The following is a 24,973-nucleotide window of genomic DNA, read 5'->3' as shown; positions in this document are numbered from 1 at the left end:
CGAAAATAAATTAGAATAAAAATATAGGAAACTCTCGTGCTTAATTCGAGGTATGTGCATTGCGATGGGCTAACTGACCTGCCTTTTCATTCTCACCTATCATCCCTCATTGGTTATATTACATTATCATCCATTAAAAAAAAAAAACATAATAGTGATCTCCCACGACAGATGAAGACTGACCTCACCATTACTAACAGCCCTTGTCCCCGCACCATAGGCCTATAATGGTCCCATAAGATGTGTATTATCATATGTTCTTATGGTATTACTGGAGTAGGTTTATTATTGCCCTATTAACTTCATAGCATCCCACAAGGTTTGGGGTAATCCATGCAGTTTATACTACTACAGAAAATTTATATTATTTTTCATTGAGGTAACTTCTCGTATTACCAAATGAAATAATAAATAATAGTTATTAACTTATTAATAATGACTATTTAAATTTGTAAATAATTAAAATCATACTATAATGATAAATATAATGAAACTGACTGTACATGGGCGATATGTTTGTCTTATGTACGTTTGCTTCGGCATCACATAAAAAGTACTACACTAAATTGGATGCGGTTTCCACAACTGTGTTCTTGAAGGTCTTGTGTTCTTAAAATCTGAACGTATAGTCTAGATTTTAAATTTATTTTCATACACTATCTCGAAGTGTTCTATTTCATTGGTTTTCCTACTTCCAAAATCTACGCATACGAAGTAGCGGGTGAAAAGCTAGAATGATATACAAAAACAAACAAACATACAAAAAATTTTATGTTTTCTCGTAGTAATATTATAATATTATAATATATTTCAGAGAAGGCATTTTTCTTCTTGTTTAATGGATAAACTCATCTTAACCGATTTTAAAAATTCTTTCATCCACTTATAGAAAGCTACATTATCAGCAAGTAACATAATCTATATGTTATTTTCGATAATTTTGCCTACCCATCTGAAGCCGGGTTCTATCACTAGTTAGTAATATAATAAATCAATAAAATACCAAACATTGTTTGTGACAGGATGCAGAAGAGCTGTTTAAGAAATTCGACACCGACAACAGCGGTTCGATCAGCCTCGACGAGTTCCTCATTCAGATACGGGTAGGTATATATATATATATATATATATATATATATATATATATATATATATATATTCATTAAACTTTAATACACCTACAAAGTGCAAATAGCAGACTTAACATCATATGGCGTTATCTCCAGTCAACCATAATAACAAAAAATATAATTGACGATGCAACGTAATAAACAATATTAAATTAATACAATAATACTCATAATAATACATACACATAATACTCATATTACCTACATTATACATATATATATATATACATATATATAAGCATGTATCGATATCATCCATGCCTAGAAGCTACTTAATTATTAAATGTACGCTGGTAGGGAAGAGCGGCGTCAATAAATAAATATAATTAGAGACTTCCCACTTTTTATTTCGTTCAGAAAGGTGTATAAATGTCAATAACGTAAAAAAAAAAACAAAAAAGTTACAAAACAACATATTCAAAATAGAAAAATATAAAATCTAAAAAGGTAAACTTATATAAAAGGAGGTCTGTTAATGGGTAAAAATGTTACCAATTTTCAGCCACCAATGTCGGAATCCCGTCGAGCAATAGTGGAGCAGGCTTTTAAGAAGTTGGACAAGACCGGAGATGGCTCTATCACTATAGACGACATCCGCGGAGTGTACTCTGTCACAGCGCATCCCAGGTATATTGAACGAATGAATTAATGAATGAAAACTCTTAAAAACCCTTCAAATAATGACACAGATTATAAAGATTAACAATATGCACACAAACAAACTGAATAATTAATCACATAAACTTAATATTTTTTTATATACAACTTAGTATGGCAAACAAGCTGACAGCCCGACTGATGGAAAATGGTAATCGTCGCCTATAGACATGAGCAGTAGTAGTTAGTAATAACATAAAACCAAGGTAAAAGGGGGGGACGACGACAAACAGTTTAGACGTAATGGCGACTAAGGGCCCAATTGCTAGCAATATCTATCAGGTCGACCTCCACGTGGTCCCACCTGGAAACTGTCGTGCTGAATTCCTGGTGTGTTTATAATGGGCTAACTGGCCTGCCTTTTCATCTTCACCTATCATCCCTCACTGGTGTACACCGTTAGCGCGGGCGGGATTACCATTCCATCATCATTTATAAAAAAAAAACAAGATAAAGAGGCAACAACGGCCTTATCCATAAATAGCGATCTCTTCCAAGCAATCTATTATATTATTTCGTACCCATGGTAACGTTAAACAACTTGAAATAGTAAACAAGCTCATAACCTTCAACTAATAAGATAATATTGGGGGGAAAGGGATTGTTAGTAATGGAGACTGAGAATTCCATTGCTAGCAATATACCCAACTAGGTCGATCTCCTCGCGGTTCTCCCTGGAAACTATCATGGTTAATTCTTGATGAATTCATCATGATGGCCTGTTTTCATTCTCATCTATCACCCTTCACTGGCGGGGTTACCATACCATTTTCACCCATAAAAAAAATAAGATAATGTTTCACAATAAAACTGACTTCAATTTGGCAAAACCAGTTTATTTGATTTAAAAATAAAACTATTGAACCGATATAGATTAAATTTCTATGGAACTAGTCTGTAAGTATTTCCTTTCAGATATAAAAGAATTTTTCAAATCTGTTTATAACTCACGGAGTTATGAGATAATAAATATAAGAAAATATAAAACAGAATTGAAAATCTATTTCTTTTTAAAGTCAGCTTAAAAGTAGTAACTATCGTCAAGCTACATACATGATAAGTATGAATATCACTAATAATACAATATGATATACATATAGCACTATACGAAATAAATCGACAAACATATTTATTAATATATATATATATAAATATATATATATATATATATAAAATCGCGCATTTGTTTAACCCTTTGCACTCCAGCCTAATAACTCATAGAGGATACCCATAACTCCAGCACTATATAAGTTACAAGTACATACCTGTGATGTAAAAGAAAAATGGAGTCGTTGCAATAATTTGTATTATGACATGTATTTCTTAGCTATTTTATAAAGGATACTGAGGCGCTAAAACAATCGTGTCGCCGTAGCCGCGACAGTGGATTTAATGTTAGCATTTTAATGTCGCAAATATGCGAGAACGGAGTGCAAAGGGTTAATTTTCTAAGCGATATCATCAAATACGAGAAGATTTTACTGCCAAGTAAAATATTTGAAAACGATATCGGCACTACATTATTGTAATACCATAACATATTAGCCTTTAAATGTCCACTGCTGAACAGGCATCTCCCTATTGGAGAGTTTTGCTAGTAGTTACTACTTTTGGCAGGCGGGCTGGCAACCGCAATTAGACTTTGGTGGTGTTTTAAGATACACTACTGCCAATGCCTCGACCATTAAGTTCCCCTAATCGCCTCTTGGGACACCCACGAGAAAGGAACAGGAAGGAAATATAATATTATTCTAACGTTTTAATTTTAAAATATGATTTTCCATAAATCAATGAAAATAATTTTATTCTTGCAAATCTATATCTAATCGATTGGTATAATACCAATGTAAATCTAACCAATTAAGATTTTTTTTTTTTAATTTTGGATGAATACAGTGACAACCTGCAATGGTTTTTGCGGTTAATGGTTATCCACATTTTCGTTTTACATTCTTTACTTTCCTTTTTGTATCATTATGACAAAATCATATTAAAAGCGCCAACTAGTTTGCTAGTACGTTTGATGATCTAATTACCTCTTATTCCAGGTACATGAGCGGAGAAGAAACTGCTGAAGTAATATTAAACAAATTCCTCGCTAACTTTGAATCGGAAGGCTCGATCGATGGAAAGGTATGTATATTTTATAGTTTATTTTCATATCATGTTCGTCCACGTGGTAAAAGAAATTAATGTTGATCATAAATACATGCTATTTCATATTAACACAATCATATACAATAGAAAGAAAGAAAGGAAGGAAGGAAGAAATAAAGAAGAAGGAAAGACAGAAAACCTTTATTGACAACCAATTACATTTACAAAACAAAATATAAAAAAAAACAATAATAATAATTTGTAACAATTAGTTACTAACGTGGCGAACACTCAAAATTATGCTATGGCAGTTTATTTACTGCCACAACGCTGTTATTCTCTGCAAGTCATATAGTGACTTCATGAACGACTATGATGTAATTTACAGTTTTAAAACAATAAACAAAAGATAAGAAAATATTTATATATAAATATACAAGTATATACAAGTGAGATCACTTGCAGAGCAATGAATTAAATATAACAATATACGATAGAAGATTTTTCATAATCTATTTAAGACACGTTTTACATGACTTCCTACAATGGATGTTTTAATATTGTATAATTTACACGATTGATTTTGATAAAACAGTTTTTACATTGAATTAATATCTACTCAATTATGGAATTTTTGAAGCTTTTCTCAATTATTCTAATTCATGAAACTGTGAATGCTTCTTTGAATTTCCAAAATAACGTAAAATATTTACTGCAAATTTTTTATACAACTTAGAATGGCAAACAAGTTGATGACCCACCTGATGGAAAGTGGTAACCGTTGCCTATAGACATGAGCAGTACCATGGACAGAGTATACTGCTTCGCCCATGATACCCCCCATGCGTTGCTATTCCTGAGGACTCAGGTGTTATTCCTCTGTACCCAGTTAATTCACGCCATATCCCACCCTTCAAACCGAAACACAGCCATGCAAATGCAACTGCTTCACAGTTGAAACACGAATGGGATATTTCTGTGAAGGTAGTACTATCTGACGTAAAGGGTTTTAGTAACATATTGCACAAGTATTAGACCAAGTTTGCAACTAAAACAATGGATTTTTTCCCCAAATAAAAAATCCCTCATTTATACCAGTGACAATCGTCACTCAAACTATAGTTTTTTAAGATTTTATTCTACAAGAAAGCACCGATTTTTAATATCGCAATCAACTATTCTCATTATAAATTAAACTGATTTAATAACATTTCTATTGAACCAATATAGATAACAAAAATATCATTCTTTCGTTACTTACAGGTAACTCTGGAGGAGTTTATGAACTACTACAGCGGCATCAGCGTATCAATCGACAATGACTGCTACTTCGACCTGATGATGCGTCAAGCGTACAAGCTCTAAACGGATATTCAACTAATTCACTATTGCACATAACAGGCAAAATTGTGCACTAAATATCTAATGTTTCGTAATGTTGATATTATTATAATTATATAGTTTATTTAATAAATTATTAACGTGTGGTATGTTAATTCAATTAAATATTTTAACATTATAAATGTTTTTCATATTAGCTGTTTATGCCGTGTGATCCCGGCATGTAATAGGCCGGCCCTTCCTTTCCCGTGGGTGTCGTATGAATCGAATAAGGGAGGGCGAGCGCTGCTATCCTCCTCGAGACCATTAAGGTTCCTTAGCTGCATCTTAGACATTTACGGGAAAGGAAGGGATGGTCCATTCTGTACCGAGACCATATGATCAAGTGTTTCTTATTTACCAACAAATAAATAATAGAGGCGAAATTATTATCTATAAAAACACAAGTGCTAAATCTAAAAAAAATATTCTAAATATTTTTTAAATGTCTGGGTATGCACTTCTGTGGGACAAAAAGACTATATGCTTGTTTACCACCTTTATGCTATAAAAACTGCTTGTCTGCAACCATCGTGGTACGAGTATAAAAAAGGCTGTGATACTGGCCATAAATTGTGACAGATGAAACGTACTTGTCAAAGATGAATTTATCTTTTTGTACTTTTCAGTATTATTTCTGTATCCAATGATTTCAATATTTCAAGATTGTGAATTACCTTTACGTTGACGTTAAAATATTTTCATGCATCAGTATTTGAAATATCTACATAAATGAATATAGTCAGCAGAATTACCAGGTAAATTATTAGTAGTATTGTAACCACATTCAAATATTTAACCTACAAAAACACTAACTTGGAAACACATTAAACGTTTTTACTAAAATTTTATATAAGGAATAATTATTCGGTATGGTACCATTCTCTTTCAATCTCAGACCATTGTATATGATGACTAAAGAAACAAAGCACAAATAAAAAACTCAAAATATGAGACTAGCTAAGTGAGCATGATAATAAGTCTCCTTTTCTAATAGTAAGAAACCATATAGTTATTGGAAGTACTTACTGAAATATGGACAGTATACTTAAAAATATAAAGTGCCTATGGTATCCAGCACGCGTTGCCATTTCTGAGAACTATGATGTTATGTTTCCGTACCGTGCAATTTCACTACCATATCCCATTCATCAAACAGAAACTTAGCTATGCAAGTAACTGCTTCATAGCAGAAACACGAATGAAGCTAAGCTAAAACAGAGAGTAACTTTTGTACAAAATCAGCTTTTCGTGCCTATACCTATTGACTTTGACCATCTAAAACCTTTAATAGGTTGTTATGATTATTCCAGAGTAATTGACCAAGATGTGTCGAACTGTCCACGCATTGTTACAAACAGCAATATGCGGTATCCAAATGCTGGTGCGGGTCTTGATGACCATCATCCTAATGATCGAGAACGTAATCAGGATGTTGCTGCAGACCGTATATAACTTTATATCGTTCGTGCTTCAAATGATATCCCTTATACCGATTTGTTTCGTGTTTGTATTGACTTCGAGACTTAAATGCTTAATGTGCGGGGGCGGGGGCCCTTGTCCGGTGAACAGAGGTGGTACCTGTGACTGCTTGATGTCAGGACTTGCTATCGTTATACTCTTTTTCATATTTAGAGCTACAGGGATCCTTGATAAGATTTTGTACAGCCTCGGATATGCAAAAGCCAAGGCTTCGATTGCTGACACGTTTGTACCTACTCCTGGAGACATTACGGAGTGTTCAAGGAATGACACGGACTTGAATACTGTAGATCTGAAGTCGGAACCTGACTACGAGAATCTGATTACGGAAGCTAGCGTGCCCAGTTTCGAAAGTTTATATGAAAGTTCGATCGGACAAACTACCGTTCCTGGCAATTGGACAACTATCTTGTATTATTTTCAATAATTTAATAACTTGATGGGTTTTAAAAATTTACATTTATTATAACTATATATATATATATATATATATATATAATATATATATATAACTATATATATATATATATATATATATATATATATATATATATATATATATATATATATATATAGTTATATATATAATATTTTTCGTATATTTCCTACGTTATCTGTGCCATCCTTACTTATATATATTTATAATAAAATTTAGTTTCTGTCTTATAATATATTTCATAAGAAATTTTTAAAATATTTAGATGATAATACGCCTTTGCTATCATGGTAATAGACTTAGTACAATGTATAAGATGTAACTTCCAGTTCTAATTAAATTCCTTTGTAACGGGTTAAATTATGCATTTTTGTTGGTTGGTTAATTACTACATATAGCATCAATATATCTGTGTCAAACTGATATATTACTAAAGCCAAAAGTAAAAATCCAAGGAAAATAATATAAAAAGTGTTTCTATATCTAGTTTATTATATACATATTCATGATTAGAACCCTTGATAGAAACATAAGTTTTTGCGTTAATAAGTATTTTTATCTTACTTCAATTTTTTATTCCAAGCAACTGTACTTGAATGACTGAAAACTAAATGAATTCAATTAGGTGTTGCATCTGCATGCACTTTTTGCTAAAAGAGATACAAAACCGACTAATATTAATTTGCTATGATAAATATATAAGAATAGAATCAAAAAACCTAAACCCTTAATTCTCAGGACTGGCAGTGCATGAAAGAGTCGGTGGTTGTCGCAATATTTTATGTGATGTCAATGGTACTATTCGTGTCTATAGGCTATTACCAGGTATGCTGTCAACTAATTTGATTTTCTAATATGTATAAAACAAAATAGATTTACATGCTGTAAACAAATGAAGAGTTATAAACCAGAACACTGAGCTGCCGAAAGTATAGTTGAGTGCAAATGTATTAGACTCATCTGTCACACTTGAGAACAGGTAGGTACTTTTATTATGGATACTATTCTATTCAAAACGGGGAAGGGAGGAAGGGATTGTTTGTAATGCAGACTACCAGACCCAATGCTAGAAATATACTCTGTCAGGTCGACTTCCTTGTGGTCTCCCCTGGAAACCAACTGACCTGCCTCTTCATTCTCAGCTATTACTGGTGGCCAACTAGAGAAGAGCTCGGTTAAAGCTGGCGGAGCCACCATTCCATTATCATCCATTTCAAAAAAAATATTCAAAACTACTATGAATGATCATTATTTTGATACCTACAAATAAAATCAAACAATTTATTTGATTCATTAAATAGTTTATATCAAACACTTTACTAGGTACAAAATACACAACAACACAACGCGCGGGTTAGCTCGCAAAAAACAATGCATGGCGTCCAACATGCAAAAGCAGCGATAAATACACACAAATTAAAGAAGCTCCTCATAAATGATAATAATCCAAGACACTGCGGATATAAACAGGGACAGATATGGTACACAAACATACAAGGCCTCTTTCTAAGCGTAGTTAAAAACATGTGCCGACAGCTGTAAAGAGCTTTATCATGACGTAATTTTATTCTTCTCTTTCTTTTTCTATTCTGGATCTCGATCAATCGTTTATCTTTTGCAGACTTTCCAGAAGGCGCAAATGTCTGATATAGATCAGTATCCTTTAACGTATCTGTCAAAATATTTAATGTCTCTGATTCAGACAATGTTTTAGCCATTTGTGACCGTCGACCGTCCCATGTTTTGCCCATCCACGTCTTTATTTTCTTATATGTATCCTTTGGACCTTTGATCTGTTTCTTTATGTATGAAGAAGGGCCTTTTTTTAACAATATACCAAATGATCCTTTTAATAACTTCATGGTTGGAGTTAATAAACTTTCTATAAAATTAATGCAACAATTTTTCGAAGCCTGTTCTTTGCTGTTTTTTAAAGTTTTTGTTTTTTTATGAAGTTTTGCGGAGTGTCTTTTTTTAATCTTTTTTATATTTTTCTTCTGCTTTTTATTGTTTCGATCTTTTAATGAAATATTTTTACTTTGCTTATATTTCGGTCTAATTTTTTTTGGTTGTATTTTAAGTTTTTTTGTATCCTGATTACATTCACATTTAAATGGATAAACTGAAGATTGATATTTTGTATTTTGTATTATATTACTACTACATAAACCTCTTTTAAAAAGTGTTGAAATTGAATGTTTACAAATTGATATACGTTTCCTTTTTCTGTTTATTTTACAATGACAACATGTACAATAATTATTTGTATCTTTATGTTGCATTCCTTTTATGTTCAGTTGTTTGCTTTTGTTCAAATCATTTCTTTTATGAATATTGACTGACTGTGAATACATTCTCCTGTCTGGATTAGTGCGAGTTGCGAAAAAACACGACAGTTTTGACTTTATAGTTTGTGTGTCAATGTTTCTTCTTACCATTTTTGATTTGATACGGTATTGTTTACATTTTGTACACAGTGGTATATTTTGATATGTATCAATTCGACACGTATTTTCAGAACAATCATACGGCTTAATTGATTTAATACAGTTACAGATATGTCTTCTATTTTTCATATTTTTTTCTGCGCAAATACCTGCAACACTTTTTTCTACTTTTTGGTTTTTTATATTAATTAGTTTATCTTGTATTTCTTTGGAATTTATTACACACATTTTGTCAGAATCCAGCTTTACTACAAATAATGGCTGCTTATTTGTAATTGTTGTAGTAGGTCTGGTTTGTATATTATATGATTTTAAAAGACTGTTTTCTTTAGAATGAATATTACAGGTAACATCTGTGCATTCATTTGGAACTTTTACGCATTTACAATTGAAATTGGTTTTCTTATTTTGTACCACTTTTTCATATACACCGGATGCGCAAAATTCCTTTTTGTCAATATACTTCTTCCGAAGCCCATGCGAAGGGCAAATACATTCAGCTCGGGATGTTTCTTTTCCAAGACTTTTGATTTTATTTTTTATGTCATGGGCATTTAATACACACATATCTACAGAATTTATCTGCATCTCAAATAAAGGTTCACCTGTATGATCACTTTCATTTTGTACTTCTACTTCTTGAAGAATCTGTTTATCTAACTTTCTTAATTTTAATTTATGCAAGCATTTAATTAAAAAAGAAGTCACATACATAATTTGATTTAAGTACTGATTGTTACATAAAAGCCCTTTACAATGTTTATTTGTTAATGGTTGGGATTTTCTAGATTTTATTGGTATTGCCTTGTCATCAACTTTGATCACGTTATTATCTTTACATGATTGATGTGAACAATTTTTATAACTTTCAAATAAGTTTCTATTAATTGTATGTTTATGAGATGCTAAAGGGTTTAAGTTCACTTTCTTTGCATTTTTACGGTACACTTTTTTAAAGTTAGATTTATTAAGACTTTTGTCATTATTTGATATTTTCCAACTTTTATCAATATATTTATATGTAGGAATTTTTGAGAATTTTAATTTCTTACTCCCATTATTACCAGGTTGAATAACATCTTTTGTGATATATCTTGGTTTCTTTTCAAATTTTACTTTACTGTTATCTTTTAATTTAACTGCAAATGGTTTGATCTCTTTTATACCATCTATCTTATGAATATCAGCATTTTGTTGATAGGTTTTAGAACATAAACAATATGTATTTTCATTTATATTAAATGATGTTATTGTATTTAAATATTTAACATTTTTCTTACCCTTATCTTTATAATATAAATTAACTAAAGATTTTTTATCAGCAAGACGTACATCTTTCTTCGGTTCCTCGTAGGGATAAGTCAATTTATTTTGCATATTTTTATATATCTTCTTTAAACCATTGGCAGACATCTTTTTGAATTTTTCACTATACTGAAAACTTTCATTATCTCCTGCATTATTCTGAACTGCACTTTTATGTAAAGTTATTTGAGGTTTCCTTTTTTGTTTTAATTTTGATTTTTGTTCTGAAATTAGCTCTTGATCATTACATTTTTTTAAATTATTTCTGCATGAACATTTAAATAAGGTCTTACCTTTTGAGTTATTATCCTCCAAACTCCCAACTTTAATATTATCTGCTTTCCTATACATATTAACTATTGAGGCCCAAGTTTCTGGTTTCGTATAGTTCTGCTTAATTCTATCATGTGGCATGAACTTCAAAGACATTTTCTTCAATTGTTTAGTTCTATAATTACAGCCACAATTAGTATTTAATACATTACTATTCTTATCTGCGACTAATTTTGTAGTATTCGTATGTTGTGATGAGACTGTATACACAGGAGCATTGCTCTTTGCGGTGTTTAATCTAGTAATTTTCTGCGTTTTCTTATTTTTTACAGCAATTCCCATATTCAGAAATAAACCACAAACACTACAGCTTGACACTTGTGTCACTTTATCATTAAAAATAAAACAGAAGTATTATTTTCATATATTATTTGCATATTTGAGGCTGTTTTAATAAAATATCGTATCTATTTTTAAATACAAAGAATTTACCAAAATCACGATATTGATGTAATTATTAGATACTTTTGGATTTTCTTAGAATTTTGACATAAGAATTGTCGTGTCTTGTCACATATTATATTTATTATGCACGAACTATTCTTAATCTATTTTATTATAAACATATAAACTTCTGGAATATATGGGAGTGCTATGTTGAGATATTGAAGAAGTACCTACAGTAATTCGTCTGAAATACTACGAAATAGCGATGGGTAACTAGGTGAAATTTTAATAACTTAGTTATCCGGCTATTTATGATGTAAAAGCTGACTAAATAGCCAGCTATTTGGCTATCAGCTATTATACGAAAGACTCATTATAATCGACCCAATAGCGTGATGCTTAGCGTTAGCTATTTAGTTGAATAACTGCCCAACCGCACCACATCGAGTTTGATTCTCAACGTAGCAACATATGTTAAATAATGCGATTCATAGTAGTGTCACCTATGAAATGAGTTAAGAAGCAACCATAATCGAACAGATCATTTCAAAGTTTAATTTCAAGGATCATAGATGTCGCTAACTCTTGTTGATAAAATGAATTTTGATAATGTCCTTCGAAGGCATTGCTATTAAAGTAAAAGACATTTTTTATTAATAAATGTACTCGTTGTAATGACTATACTATAGTTCTTTGCAATAAAAATTAAGTTAATAAAAAAAAACACGTATTGGAATATCTAATTTACATGTTACTATGGTGATCAAATCCGACGTATTGCAGCCGGGTAGCTATTCAACCAATAAGTTATCGGATAGCATACGCTATCGGTTTGAACGTTTACTGCCAGCTACGACAGCTACCGCGGCTATTGGTAGACGATAGCGCCCCGTCAGCTACCGTAGCTGCCATAGTCGACGGGTAAACATAGTTGTTACAAGTTTACCAATGGCTATAACCAATAGCTGTCTATGTCGACAACAGATAACCTAGCCGCGGCTATCTTTACATAGCCACATACTATATAGCTGGTTATTGGAATAGCTACCCATAGCTACTACCAGAGTACCAGATAGGTTCATTATAACAATAAAATGACTTTAAAGATTGACTCGTGATGGTTTAAAAAATCAAACTTACATGAATCATAATAGACTTTACTTTGCGTTACCAACCAAGTTTCATGGATTTTTTGACACCCCTGGATTTATGTACTCATATATAGTGACACTACCACGACCATAGATTAAGGATACTAGGCATGCATGTATCATTATATTATATTACTATACTAGCTGTTGCCCGCGACTTCGTCCGCGTTTCCGTCGTTTTTCGTAAAATAAGTAGCCTATGTTCTTCATCACGGTTCAGTGGTTTTGATGTAATAAACAGATTTCCCTTCACTGCTCTGCTCCTATCGATCGTAGCGTGATGAAAAGTACCTGCCCAGGAGTACCAAGTTTCGTTAAAATCCGTCGAGTAGTTTTTGTTTCTATATCGAACATACATACAGACAGACAGACAAAAATTTTACTGATCGCATTTTTGACATCAGTATCGATCACTAATCACCCCCTGATAGTTATTTTGGAAATATATTTCATGTACAGAATTGACCTCTCTACAGATTTATTATAAGTATAGATTAAGAGTACTGTAATAAGAACATACCTAAACAATGTAACAACTATAGTTACGTCCTCAATAAGGAAAGTCAGTTTGTATTTCTTAATTATTATAAATATTTTCGATATTGAACAGCGAACATGTGTCTAAGTACGGTCGCTGGATTCATTGTTATTTTGTTAATTGCATGTAAGTATTTTTATTTTAAATTTATTATTTATAATTGCCTATTAATGGTGTTATTTAAATTAAATAAATATAATATTAATAAATTAGGTAATTGAAAAATTAATGTCTACTGTAACTACAAACTGGGCGTGGTTGAATTATGTGATTTCAAGTAATTTAATTATATAATAGGTATATTTAGTTACTGAAAATAAACTATATACCTTGTATTTTTTTTAATGTATGATTAATGGAATGGTAACCCCGCCTGCGCTAACGGGATACGCTGGCGGGGCACCAGTGAGGGGTGATAGCTGAAAATGAAAAAAGCAGGTCAGTTGACGAATTCAATGATAAATTAGTCACGATGGTTTCGGCCGTTTGTAAAACTATAAGCTATATTGTTTTGGATAAAACTTCATATTACGCCAACCCCAAATAATAATCGGGATAAGGATAGGAAGATGATGATGACTTAAGCTGAAAAAACTGAGAGATTTTTTTTTAATGGGATGGTAACCCCACCCGCGCTATCAGTATATACCGGCGGGGCACCAGGATGATAGGTGAGAATAAAGTAAGTCAATTAATCCATCGTGACAAATTCAACAAGAATTGTTTACGATGGTTTCCAGAGGGAACCACGTGGAGGTCGACCTTATAGCTGCTAGCAATGGGGCTGTCAAACTCCATTGCTAATAATCCCTTTCCCTCCTTATATAATGGGGTGGTCAGTCCCCATTGCTGTCAATATATGTCCCTATCAGGTCGACTTCCATGCGGTTCCCCCTGGAAACTATTGTGACAAATTTATCGTTAAATTCGCCACGATGGGCTAACTGATCTACCTTTTCATCTTCACCTATCATCTCTTACTGGTGCTCCACCAGCATATACCGATAGCGCAGGCAGGGTTACCATGCCATTTTCACCCATTAAAAAAAGTTGAAAACACTATATGTAAAAACAGAAATTATTAATATCTCAATAAACCTCATTTAACTATAAGTAATTATCATTAGTTTCTTAAATTGTTTAACCAGGTGTTAATGAATTGTGAATAAGGATCCATAACGTTTTATTTATGTACAAATTCTCATCGAAATATGTCCAGCCTTTTAAGTGTAATGACATAAGTACGCAACATACATGGAAACATTTATGCAAATACGACATATAAAATAGTGAGACCCAAATACAAAATGCTTTTCTTTAGAGATGATAATGGAATGGTAACCCCGCTTGAGCTATCAGTAAATGCTGTCGAGGCACCAGTACTAGTACAAGTACCAGTACCAATGAAGGTAGGTCAGTTAGTCTACCGTGAATGTGCAGAAAATTAATTACTATGGTTTTCAGTCGGGAACTGATGAGGTATATTCCTTTTTTTTTATAACATAGGGGGCAGATGAGCATGCGGCTCACCTGATGGTAAGTGACCACCGCCGTATGGTATATTTGTAACAATGGAGATCTTAAACCCTACAATCCCCTTCCTTTCATCCAAAATACTAGTTTATATACAGACACAGACTAGTATTTATAATAGTATTAGCTTTTACCCGCGACTTCGTCCGCATGGCCGGAATGTAATAATAAATAGTAACAATTTTTTTTATGTTTATTTATTGTTCGGGTTAAGAAACAATCCTATACATGCCCTTCTCCATCTCATACAGTACGTATATACCAAATTTCACAGTGATTGATTAAGCCACTTTCACATTTGTTACATTAGTAAGGATTAGTGAAAACGACGTTCTTTTGTAGAACCTTAGCTTCCGAGTCCACAGATAGGATAGGATACTTTGTATTGATCAAATGTTTTATTTCTAAAGGAATATACAGCTGATAAGAGAACAATACAGTTAATAAGAAAAGGTAACAATAGGAGAAATACATTCATTGTGTGAACAACGCGTTGTCATAAAAAAATACGACAAGATTTTTTTTTTTTTACAGTTACAAGAGGGGATGACGTGGCTAAACATTACCAAACTATGCAAACTTGCATTCGAAATTCGACAAATATTAAGGTAAATTATGATCTACAATTAAAATTATTAGAGTCTTTTTAAGAGCGTTCAAAACTATTATATTTTTTAATATTATAGTTCGCTAGCAGGATGCTTTATAAATAATCAAATAGAATCATAGAATGATGTTCAAATGTTTTTGACAATTGACAGTTCATTGCGGCGTTGCTACATTTAGGTAAGCTTATGTTTCGAACGCTCTTAATAGAGTATTGTATCAGAGAAAAGGCTCTTTAGACAAGTGGAGGACCACCAGAGGGAGACTTTGTACAAAAGTCGATTGCTTGGGTACCTCTGTCCCATTCGTGTTTCAACCGTGAAGCAGTTGTGTTTGCATGACTGTGTTTCGGTTTGAAGGGTGGGATATGGCGTGAATTTACTGGGTACGAAGGAACAACACCTGAGTCCTCAGGAATAGCAACGCACGGAGGGTATCATGGGCGAAACAGTATACTCTGTTATGTCCATGGTACTGCTCATGTCTATAGGCGACGGTTACCACTTTCCATCAGGTGGGCCGTCAGATTGTTTGCCATTCTAAGTTGTGTAAAAAAAAAAGTGGCAAGTTAATTCATCGATGGAATCAACATTGCTAGCGAGTCCGTGAGATAGAATGAGATAGCAACGTCGGATGTCTCATTGCATGACTCAACGCATGGACGCCTTTTTGATAACGATTCATTCAATAGAATAGCTTGCCATTCGTCTAGGGTTTAAAAAACTTGAGTCTCCCATACTAAATCAATAATGTCGCAACTTATGAAAGATTAAAACTAAATAGACTATTAAACTCTATGTAATTGAAACCTGTATCAGAATATGAAGTTAAAAAAAAACAAATAAAATCTCTAAATAATACAAATTGTAAAAGGTGCGATAAAATGTCTACAAGAGTAATAAAATCTTGCATAGATAACGTACCTGATAAATTTATCATTGGAATAAGGATGTTACCCAGGTATACTCAAATATTCTATAGTAAAGCCTTTGTATAAAAAAGGAGACAAAAATGAAATAAATAACTACCGACCGATAATTCTAAAATCAGTGCTATTCAAAGTATTTGAGAAATGAATATTATCACGGCTTACAAATTATTGCTTTAAATACGATATCTTAAATAAAGAACAATATGGGTTTAAAAAAAAATAAGTCGACTACATTAGCTATTTACCCTTTGATGACTAACATTTAAAAAAATACGGGTGAAAAGAAATTGACCACCGCTTTATTTTTTGTCGCTTTTGATTTTCAATGTCGATTTTTCATTTACGGACAAGAAATGCGATTTTATCTACACTTATAAAGAGAAAAAATTTGGACCGGTTTTAAAAATTCTTTCACCATTAATATGCTACCTTATCTTTGAATAACATAGGCTACAGATAATTTTCGAATATTTTATGTACCTGTGCGAAGCCGGGCCAAATCGCTAGTCATATATATAGAATATTATTTTAATTTATATAATATACTGCACACGTATATAAGTTTCCTTTATTTATCACCGCACTTCACCACGGAGGTCCGCCACATGTTTAACAAATAATTTTATTTTTAATTTAATATTCAACCTATATAACAAAATAAAAATATTTTAAAGAAAAAACATTTATTTGTATAGCTGTTACAACGTAATAAATTATAAATAAAAAAAAATGCTTATCACTTAACTAAATTAGAGGTTTAGTTATATGTTCCAATTAAGTTTAAACTTTAGTGGAATTTGTCACACTAGTAGACGGCACTAGCAAGTAGACAAGTTAATATTTACTAATATTACTACATAGTTTTGCGCAGTACAATGCAGTTATTTGTATGTACACTGATTAGTTGATAAATCATAAATTATTTATATATAAGCACATATATGGAGATAAATGAAGTACATATATTGTAACTATTTCCTTATATACTTTTAATTTATTATTATGTGTACCTCTACCTACATTTTTCTAACGCTTTGCTACAAAGTAAACTTTAAAATTTGTATTACATATTGTTACGGTCATTTAAGGCAAGTTATGTATTATATTATAATTAATTCTGTAGAAGCCCTTATTTTCCTTAAATGACTGTTTTACATCAAGGAACTCTGTAACGATTTAATATTATTGACAAAATGTCATTTGGAAATTTGAATGACTACAAATAGATACTTAACTGACATAACAATGATTCGTATATGACATTTTTAGTCATATATCTATGCACATCTTTTTTTTTTGTAATATCAGTAAGTACTATCTAATCTCATCTTTACGTATAATATAGTATATCATATATATGTGTGTAAATACATTTGTTATTGTTACCAGAGGGAGACTTTGTACAAAAGTCGATTGCTTGGGTACCTCTGTTCCATTCGTGTTTCAACCGTGAAGCAGTTGTGTTTGCATGGCTGTGTTTCGGTTTGAAGGGTGGGATATGGCGTAAATTTACTGGGTACAGAGGAATAACACCTGAGTCCTCAGGAATGGCAACGCATGGGGGGTATCATGAGCGAAACAGTATACTCTGTTATGTCTATGATACTGCTCATGTCTATAGGCGACGGTTACCACTTCCCATCAGGTGGGCCGTCAGCTTGTTTGCCATTCTAAGTTGTATAAAAAAAAAGTTATTTATATATATATATTTGTTTGTATATGTAAATTTTAATATGTATGTATATCATACTACTACCGCAATCGAGTATTCTGACAATTCCCTGAGGTTGACTGGGAGAGTATGCTTTTAGCGTTAATTCTGCCTTGTACACATACATGTACTAATGAATAAATACTAGTAATTTCCTTGTTCTTATGAACGGCGGGAGGTAAGACACATTATATTTAAAATATTTAAATTTACAAGTCGGAATCATATATTTACAAGATGTTATTTCTTCACACGAATCTATAGCTATTTAAAAAATACCATTATGTAACAGTCAATAGGTATTTATAATATAGGGTACCTATGAAGCGTACCGTTGTAGGGTTTTTAAGGAACATCTCGTCGTTTATTGGTGTTGCCAGATTTTAGTTGCGTAGTCGCATTTTTGTGCTATCGAAGAAATTGTTTGTTAATTTATAAAATAAACGTGACGTAAAGAAATTGGATACACAGAAAAAACATACAATAGGCTTCCTTAATATATAAGAAATTTACACTACTCTTGGGAACCAGTAATCGATTAAAAAAAAAAATTAACCCGATAAAAAGAATAGAGCCGATAGGAGAGAAAACATTTGCTGGATTAACTAAAAATATTGTTAGAAACACACATAAACGAATCCAGAATCAATATAACATTATATTATTTTAAACGGCTGTAATGTTTTCTTTCAGAATGCTAAATCAAACTTGAAGACGTGTGTAAATGATTACATCGACGGAAACAAAAATATAAGGTAAGTTATTATTTTTATTATTAATATTAGCGTATGGTCTCGGCATAGAATGGGCCACACGTCCTTTTAAGTGAGTGTCATAAAAGGCAACTAAGGGAACTTAATAGCCGAAGGATGGGCAGCAGCGTCCCTCTTAAAACATCACTAAAACCTACTGTGGTTACCAACTCGCATGCCATGCGTGGCAACTACTATCAAACCCCTCCTTATGAGGGAGGCCTATCTTTTTCTTTAAACAACTTAGAATGGCAAACAAGCTGACGGTCCATCTGATGAAAAGTGGTAACCGTCGCCTATGGACATGAGCAGTACCATGGACATAACAGAGTATACTGTTTTACCCATGATACCCCCAATGCGTTGCCATTTCTGAGGACTTAGGTGTTATTCCTCTGTACCCAGTAAATTCACGCCATATCCCACCCTTCAAACCGAAACACAGCCATGCAAACACAGCTGCTTCACGGTTGAAACACGAATGGGACAGGGGTACCCAAGCAATTGACTTTTGTACAAAGTCTCCCTCTTCAGCACATATGTACATATTGATTACAAATTAATATATATGTCTTAATTAAAATAACGACCTTTTTAAATCAAATTTTGCATTATTTTTATTTTTTAATTTAACTCAAAAATATAATTTGGATGGAACATACGCTTAAAAAAGTTGACCTATTTTTAGTGGAGCATTTGTGTGGATGGATTCTATATATGTATAATTTAAGATCAGACAGTTAATTATTCTTAGTACGAGTATAATATAACCATCATCATCATATCAGCTAAAACTGTCCACTGCTGAACGTAAATATAATTAGGTTCAGTGGAAAAGGTCAGTAATCGGGGGGAGGGGGGGGGGAAGAGATTGTTAGTAATGGAGATTGAGAATCCCATTGCTAGCAATATACCCAACTAGGTCGACCTCCTCGCGGTTCCCCCTGGAAACTATCATGATTAATTCCTGATGAATTCATCATGATGGGTTAACTGGCCTGTTTTCATCCTCATCGATCACCCTTCACTGGTGCCTCGCCAGCGTATCCCGTTAGCGCAGGCGGGGTTACTATTCCATTTTCTACCAATAAAAAAAAAAGTCAGTAATCATTTTGAAAATTGTTACTAATTATTGTAGTTAGGTTTAATCTGTTTTGCTTGTTTTAGCACTTGTCAGAACCAAGGAGATGTCAATAGAACATACGACTCACTATTCAATTCGTATTCGACATGTCTAAATGGTGTAGATCTCGAAATAATAAATATATCAACCAAATTACGTAAAGAGATTTTCACAGTGTCATTGACGAAGGAAAAAATTGAAGGTAACGTAATTAGTACTAGCTAGTTTTTATCCACAACTTCGTCCACATAAAGGAAACATGTTTGTTAACTAGATTAATAGTGTTCATAACTTTAACTTAACGTTACAATAATATGTCAATGTTCAAAAATATTATAATAATTGTCTACATTTCTGATCGATTATTTAAAAAGTACTCGCAAACTAAAACGTTAATTATACAATATTTAAACACCAATATTCTTATAAAGCTACAGTAACCGTTTACCATCAGACGGGCTGTATGCTTGTTTGCCAGCTTAGCAGTATAAAAAAAGCTGCCACTGAAAATTCGAATTTTGATAGCACAAACTAACTAAACTAAAAAAATATTCGAAGTAAAATACGAAGTAGGTGTAAAGTCTTTAGTAATAGATTCATATGCCACGTATTTTATGGTTAATGTTTTAATTCGATATCAATATAAAAAAAGAAAACCACCACAAATTGTGCGTACATTTCAACCAAAGATTCGAAAAGAATTTTTGTGGCTATTTTGTAACTTGGCTTAAGCACTCCAACTTTGATTAATTTATTATATATACTATTGGATGCAAAAACAAAAACTGAATTCAATAATATACTATATATATGTATAAGTTATTAATATATTGTACCTCTCCAACATAGATATGCAAGCAATGAGATCGCGAGAGGAGAGTTAGTCGGAACATTAATTTGATTTTCCGATCAACAAAACTATCTTGTCAGGTCCGAACTCATAATGTTGGAGATTTATAAGTCAGGGATATATATTACTAGTGACTATAATTACTAGGCGTGGGTATACGGATACTGATTCGATATCTATATATTGGATCCTCTGGATATTGATGTGTTATCCAATATTATTTTTTGGATAACAGACTTTTAACATAATATTCGTTATTCGATGTTTATATACATACGGGAAATTAATGAATTCACTGTGTTTTAAAAATAATATTCGTTATTGGACCAGTAACTAAAATATATATAGATATTTCTATATATTACGTACCTGAATAATTACTAACTTACGAACAGTAAGTGAAATAATATACTAGTACTTGAACTAAACAAATCTCACTCAGCCGCCTATTTACTATTTTAGGCGATCAGTAATCTAAAAACATTTATTTTTACAGAATTCACTAAAAATGATGGTAAACGATGTGCAAAAGAGATGAAAAAAGACATTCTGCAGTGTTTAAACAATACTTTGCAAATCAAAGGACAATTTGAGAAAAACATATCACACGCCCTGCTTAAAGTTCACAAACCGCTACTGTTTGATGTAAGTTACCATTTCTGCGTATCTAAAGAGAAATATTTTTAATCGAGTAAAACTTAATTTTCATTTTATAAATCGAAAGTTTTTTGTACCACTCGATTCATATGTTCAAGTATTCAACCTATAACGACTATTTTCAAGAGACTTAAAAAAGAAGGAGATTATATTATAATTTCAATTGTATATTTTTGTTTATTACTTTATAAATACATCAATTGTAAACCGATTTGGGAAATTATTTTTATTTATTATTTAAACGATAAATCATAAAAATTTTATCAAAACCAGTTCAGTAGTTTAAATTTAAAATAAAAATATCTAGTTTTGCCACAATTGAAGTCGGTTTTTTTTTTATGAAACACAATTTATTTATTGTTAAACATAATCGACTAGTAACAATTTTTGTTACAGTAAATAGAAATAGATTTTCTAGACATTGTTTTTTTTTATACGACTTAGAAGTGCAAACAAGCTCACGGCTCACCTGATGGAAAGTGGTAACCGTCGCCTATAGACATGAGCAGTACCATGGACATAACATATCGAAAATCCATTTATTTATATCTGTCTATCTAAATGTTTGAAAAAATATACAACGAAAAATTTGAATTTCGAGTACACCCACTTAAAAGAGTGCTAATGATTTTGTTTTCCTGTATAATGATGTTTTATTATATCATAATATCATCATCATCATCAGATGTAATATTAAAATAAATAAATAAATATCATAATAAACTTACACGACGTATGTTTAATTCTAAATAAATAAATACCAATTGCCGAATGTATATAAGCGCGTTTCTTTGCAAAACAAAACGATTGCATATATTTGGCTAATCTTTTTTCCGTTGTATTTATAATTATCAGAACAAAGTTTGTATAAAAGAAAATGTTTAAAAAATAGTATGGAAAAGTGAAAAACTTGGGCACAGTAATTGTAAAGATTTGATTACATTTTCTTCATTAATACTTTTGTTCGGTTCGAACAATTAATAATACATAAAGAAATTTATAGTTTTACAGCCTTATTTTATAACCCATACGGGATTACTCTAGAAGCGAACAAGCCAATGCAACATCACAGTCTGCCGTTATGTCTTGGAAGGATTGGGTTTGTTAACGCTACTTACCATTGCCGGGGTCGGCAATTTAAATTAACACAATTTTTTATTCGACCAGACATGAACTCGTAAACTTTTATAATCTATACGTTGGTATAATGTAAATATTCCTAGCCCACGACGCTCTTATTTTTTTTTTATCATATGTAGTTAATTACTTTTATATTTATATTAGCATTTTTCTTTTCATATTTGTCACGAATTATAAAAATTATTTACAGAGAAAACCTTGTACTTATACAGCTGAGATAAAGGCATGTATTCAAAGGATACCTAAAAACGATTGCAATATAACAAAACAGTACATTGTGGACCTTCAAGACTTCTTAATAGACAAATATTGTAAGATGGACACTGCAAAGGTAACTAATTTATTAAATCACTAGCAACTAGCAGCTATTTTTGTTTTTTTTTTATTAATTTTCAAAGTTTTAACATTCACTTTTTTAATTAAATAATTAAAATAGTCTGTTATCAATTTAGATAAATTACTTAATTACATCTTATCTTATTGATTTTTAATAATTTTGATCACGTTTGATATGTTGCAAATGCAAATGGCTTTGTAAATAGTTAAAATAGTCATGGAAAGTGACCAAAATTTTTTTACGGACAAAAGCACATCTATATTCTAAAATATCGTCTTTATACATAGGCATGGGTAATATCCGTACCGCTCCGATATCTATATATCGAAATAGGTGATGACTTTATGGAAAAAAGGTCACCATCTATTTCGATATCGCCTATACCAGTCGGATATTTCAATTCGTTTTAATCGGGCGCTTCAATTCAATATTATAACTATATATTGGACAACCTATATAACATATCTTTTATTGGGTCGATATATAGATTTTGTAACTACAATATATAGATATTGCTGTATATTATCCATCTCTATACTATTTATTGTGTTTATAACTATATTTCAGCCGTCGCCATCTAAGTACTCAAGTACTGGTGCTGTTATTGGGGCGTTAGTTGGCGGTATTGTAATTATCGCTGCCGTATTCATCGTATACAAAAAACGACATTCTCTCTGCAGGTTTGTATTTTTATACTTTTAATATTCTTAAACAAATATATATATATATATAATATAAATAAGCACTGTAATTAGAAGATTGATGTATCTTGAAGATATTTAAGAAAACAATATATATCTAAGTATCTAATGAGAGCAGTAGAAGCTAAATTAATAATTTTTAAAATTTTGTCTGTCAGTCTGCTTGTGTGTTTATTTAATTTAAATTTATTTAGGAAACAAACTTTACAATTATCAGAAAAATATTACATAATAAATATTTAATAATCAATAAAGTTTTCACTAATAACTGTTACACACACAGCAGACAAAGTTCGATAAACAGCAAAAAATAGTAAGTTGCAAATACTGTAGTCCTGCCGGATACACCGGATCATACACGAACTATTGCACCAAGTTGAACCCGGTTTATACGGTTTCCGGTTTTAAAGATTACTGAACTCAAAATTTAGTGTACGTTTTATCTTGTTACGCCATCTAGAAATCCATCCAATTAATTCAAAATCCGAGTGTATACAAATCGCGGACAAAAGTCAGTCTATAATAAGATCCTTAAAAATAATTTCATTTTGCATTGCCATATAAGCCAGTACCTTTAATCATTCAACACGGGAGTAGACGCCATCGTATGAAAAAAAAAAATAACAAAATCGGTTCAATGTTGAAGAAGACACCTTTATTTAAGTGAAACTATAAAAAATAAAAATAAATTTAAAAATAAAATAATAACACTAAATTGAAAATCGATAGCTGTCGATATAACAGCATTAGTATGAAACGAAAAAAAAAAGTATAAAAGTGTTTGACGATGGATAAGCCATAACAGTTCCTTTGTAATAATTTTGATACGGAACTAGTAAAGCAGAAAAATGTTTAATAATATTTTATTTCCTGTTTTAGGAAAAGGAATTCGTCGCCAGAGGACACATACAGTTGTTCCTACAATGTGGCGAAAGAACAAGTAACAACATAAGAAAATGTTTATTCCGTGTTATATACATATATAAGCAATAAATGATAATGTAATTAATACCTAGTGTAAAATTGATTGGGCATTATCGTGAAGGTGGACAATTACGTAGGAATAAATATAAATATAAATGATCTTATATATGCATATATATATATACGTGTATATGTATTAAAAAAATTTAATAAGTAATATTATAATTATGTGAAGCTGAGAAATAAGATAGTGAAGGTCCTTCGAGAAGTCGTAACACAAAACGGTTACATACTTAAGTTATTAATTTCGAATCGTAGGATATAGCAGTGAATTTAGAAGGCTCAGACGCATAACACCTTAAACC

At 31.7% G+C, this 24,973-nt stretch overlaps 4 protein-coding genes across 6 annotated transcripts in view; 3 read left to right on the top strand and 1 right to left on the bottom strand.

Moving 5' to 3' along the window:
- The window catches only part of LOC113515295 (calcyphosin-like protein), a 79,802-nt gene extending 74,395 nt beyond the window's left edge, over window positions 1-5,407 (top strand). For all 3 annotated transcript variants that reach the window (XM_052894514.1, XM_052894516.1, XM_052894515.1), the window contains 4 exons: window positions 1,023-1,103; window positions 1,633-1,757; window positions 3,836-3,920; window positions 5,148-5,407. In XM_052894514.1, the coding sequence (XP_052750474.1) occupies window positions 1,023-1,103; window positions 1,633-1,757; window positions 3,836-3,920; window positions 5,148-5,249 (393 nt within the window). In that variant the 3' untranslated portion in view covers window positions 5,250-5,407. The remainder of the gene's footprint in view (window positions 1-1,022; window positions 1,104-1,632; window positions 1,758-3,835; window positions 3,921-5,147) is intronic.
- A 113-nt stretch (window positions 5,408-5,520) lies between these two features.
- On the top strand, window positions 5,521-7,195 carry LOC113511897 (uncharacterized). The gene is made up of 2 exons (XM_026895621.3): window positions 5,521-6,022; window positions 6,578-7,195. The coding sequence occupies exon 2, from the start codon at window positions 6,592-6,594 to the stop codon at window positions 7,171-7,173; it is 582 nt and encodes a 193-aa protein (XP_026751422.1). The 5' UTR covers window positions 5,521-6,022; window positions 6,578-6,591; the 3' UTR covers window positions 7,174-7,195.
- A 1,213-nt stretch (window positions 7,196-8,408) lies between these two features.
- On the bottom strand, window positions 8,409-11,885 carry LOC116413590 (uncharacterized). Its single transcript, XM_052894565.1, has one exon. It carries the CDS (start codon window positions 11,547-11,549, stop codon window positions 8,502-8,504), a length of 3,048 nt encoding a protein of 1,015 aa, XP_052750525.1. The 5' UTR covers window positions 11,550-11,885; the 3' UTR covers window positions 8,409-8,501.
- Window positions 11,886-13,314: 1,429 nt separating this feature from the next.
- LOC113511796 (uncharacterized) lies at window positions 13,315-24,693 on the top strand. The gene is made up of 8 exons (XM_052894546.1): window positions 13,315-13,469; window positions 15,411-15,484; window positions 18,818-18,879; window positions 20,044-20,201; window positions 21,346-21,494; window positions 22,837-22,977; window positions 23,551-23,663; window positions 24,564-24,693. Exons 1-8 carry the CDS (start codon window positions 13,421-13,423, stop codon window positions 24,634-24,636), a joined length of 819 nt encoding a protein of 272 aa, XP_052750506.1. The 5' UTR covers window positions 13,315-13,420; the 3' UTR covers window positions 24,637-24,693.
- Window positions 24,694-24,973: the final 280 nt, after the last annotated feature.

This window comes from Galleria mellonella, unplaced genomic scaffold (genome assembly GCF_026898425.1).
Source record: "Galleria mellonella isolate WM207_F2 unplaced genomic scaffold, CSIRO_AGI_GalMel_v1 utg213, whole genome shotgun sequence".
Taxonomy (NCBI): Eukaryota; Metazoa; Arthropoda; class Insecta; order Lepidoptera; family Pyralidae; genus Galleria; species Galleria mellonella.
The sequence above is the reverse complement of the archived record's forward strand: the minus strand, read 5'-3'. Positions and strand labels throughout refer to the sequence as shown.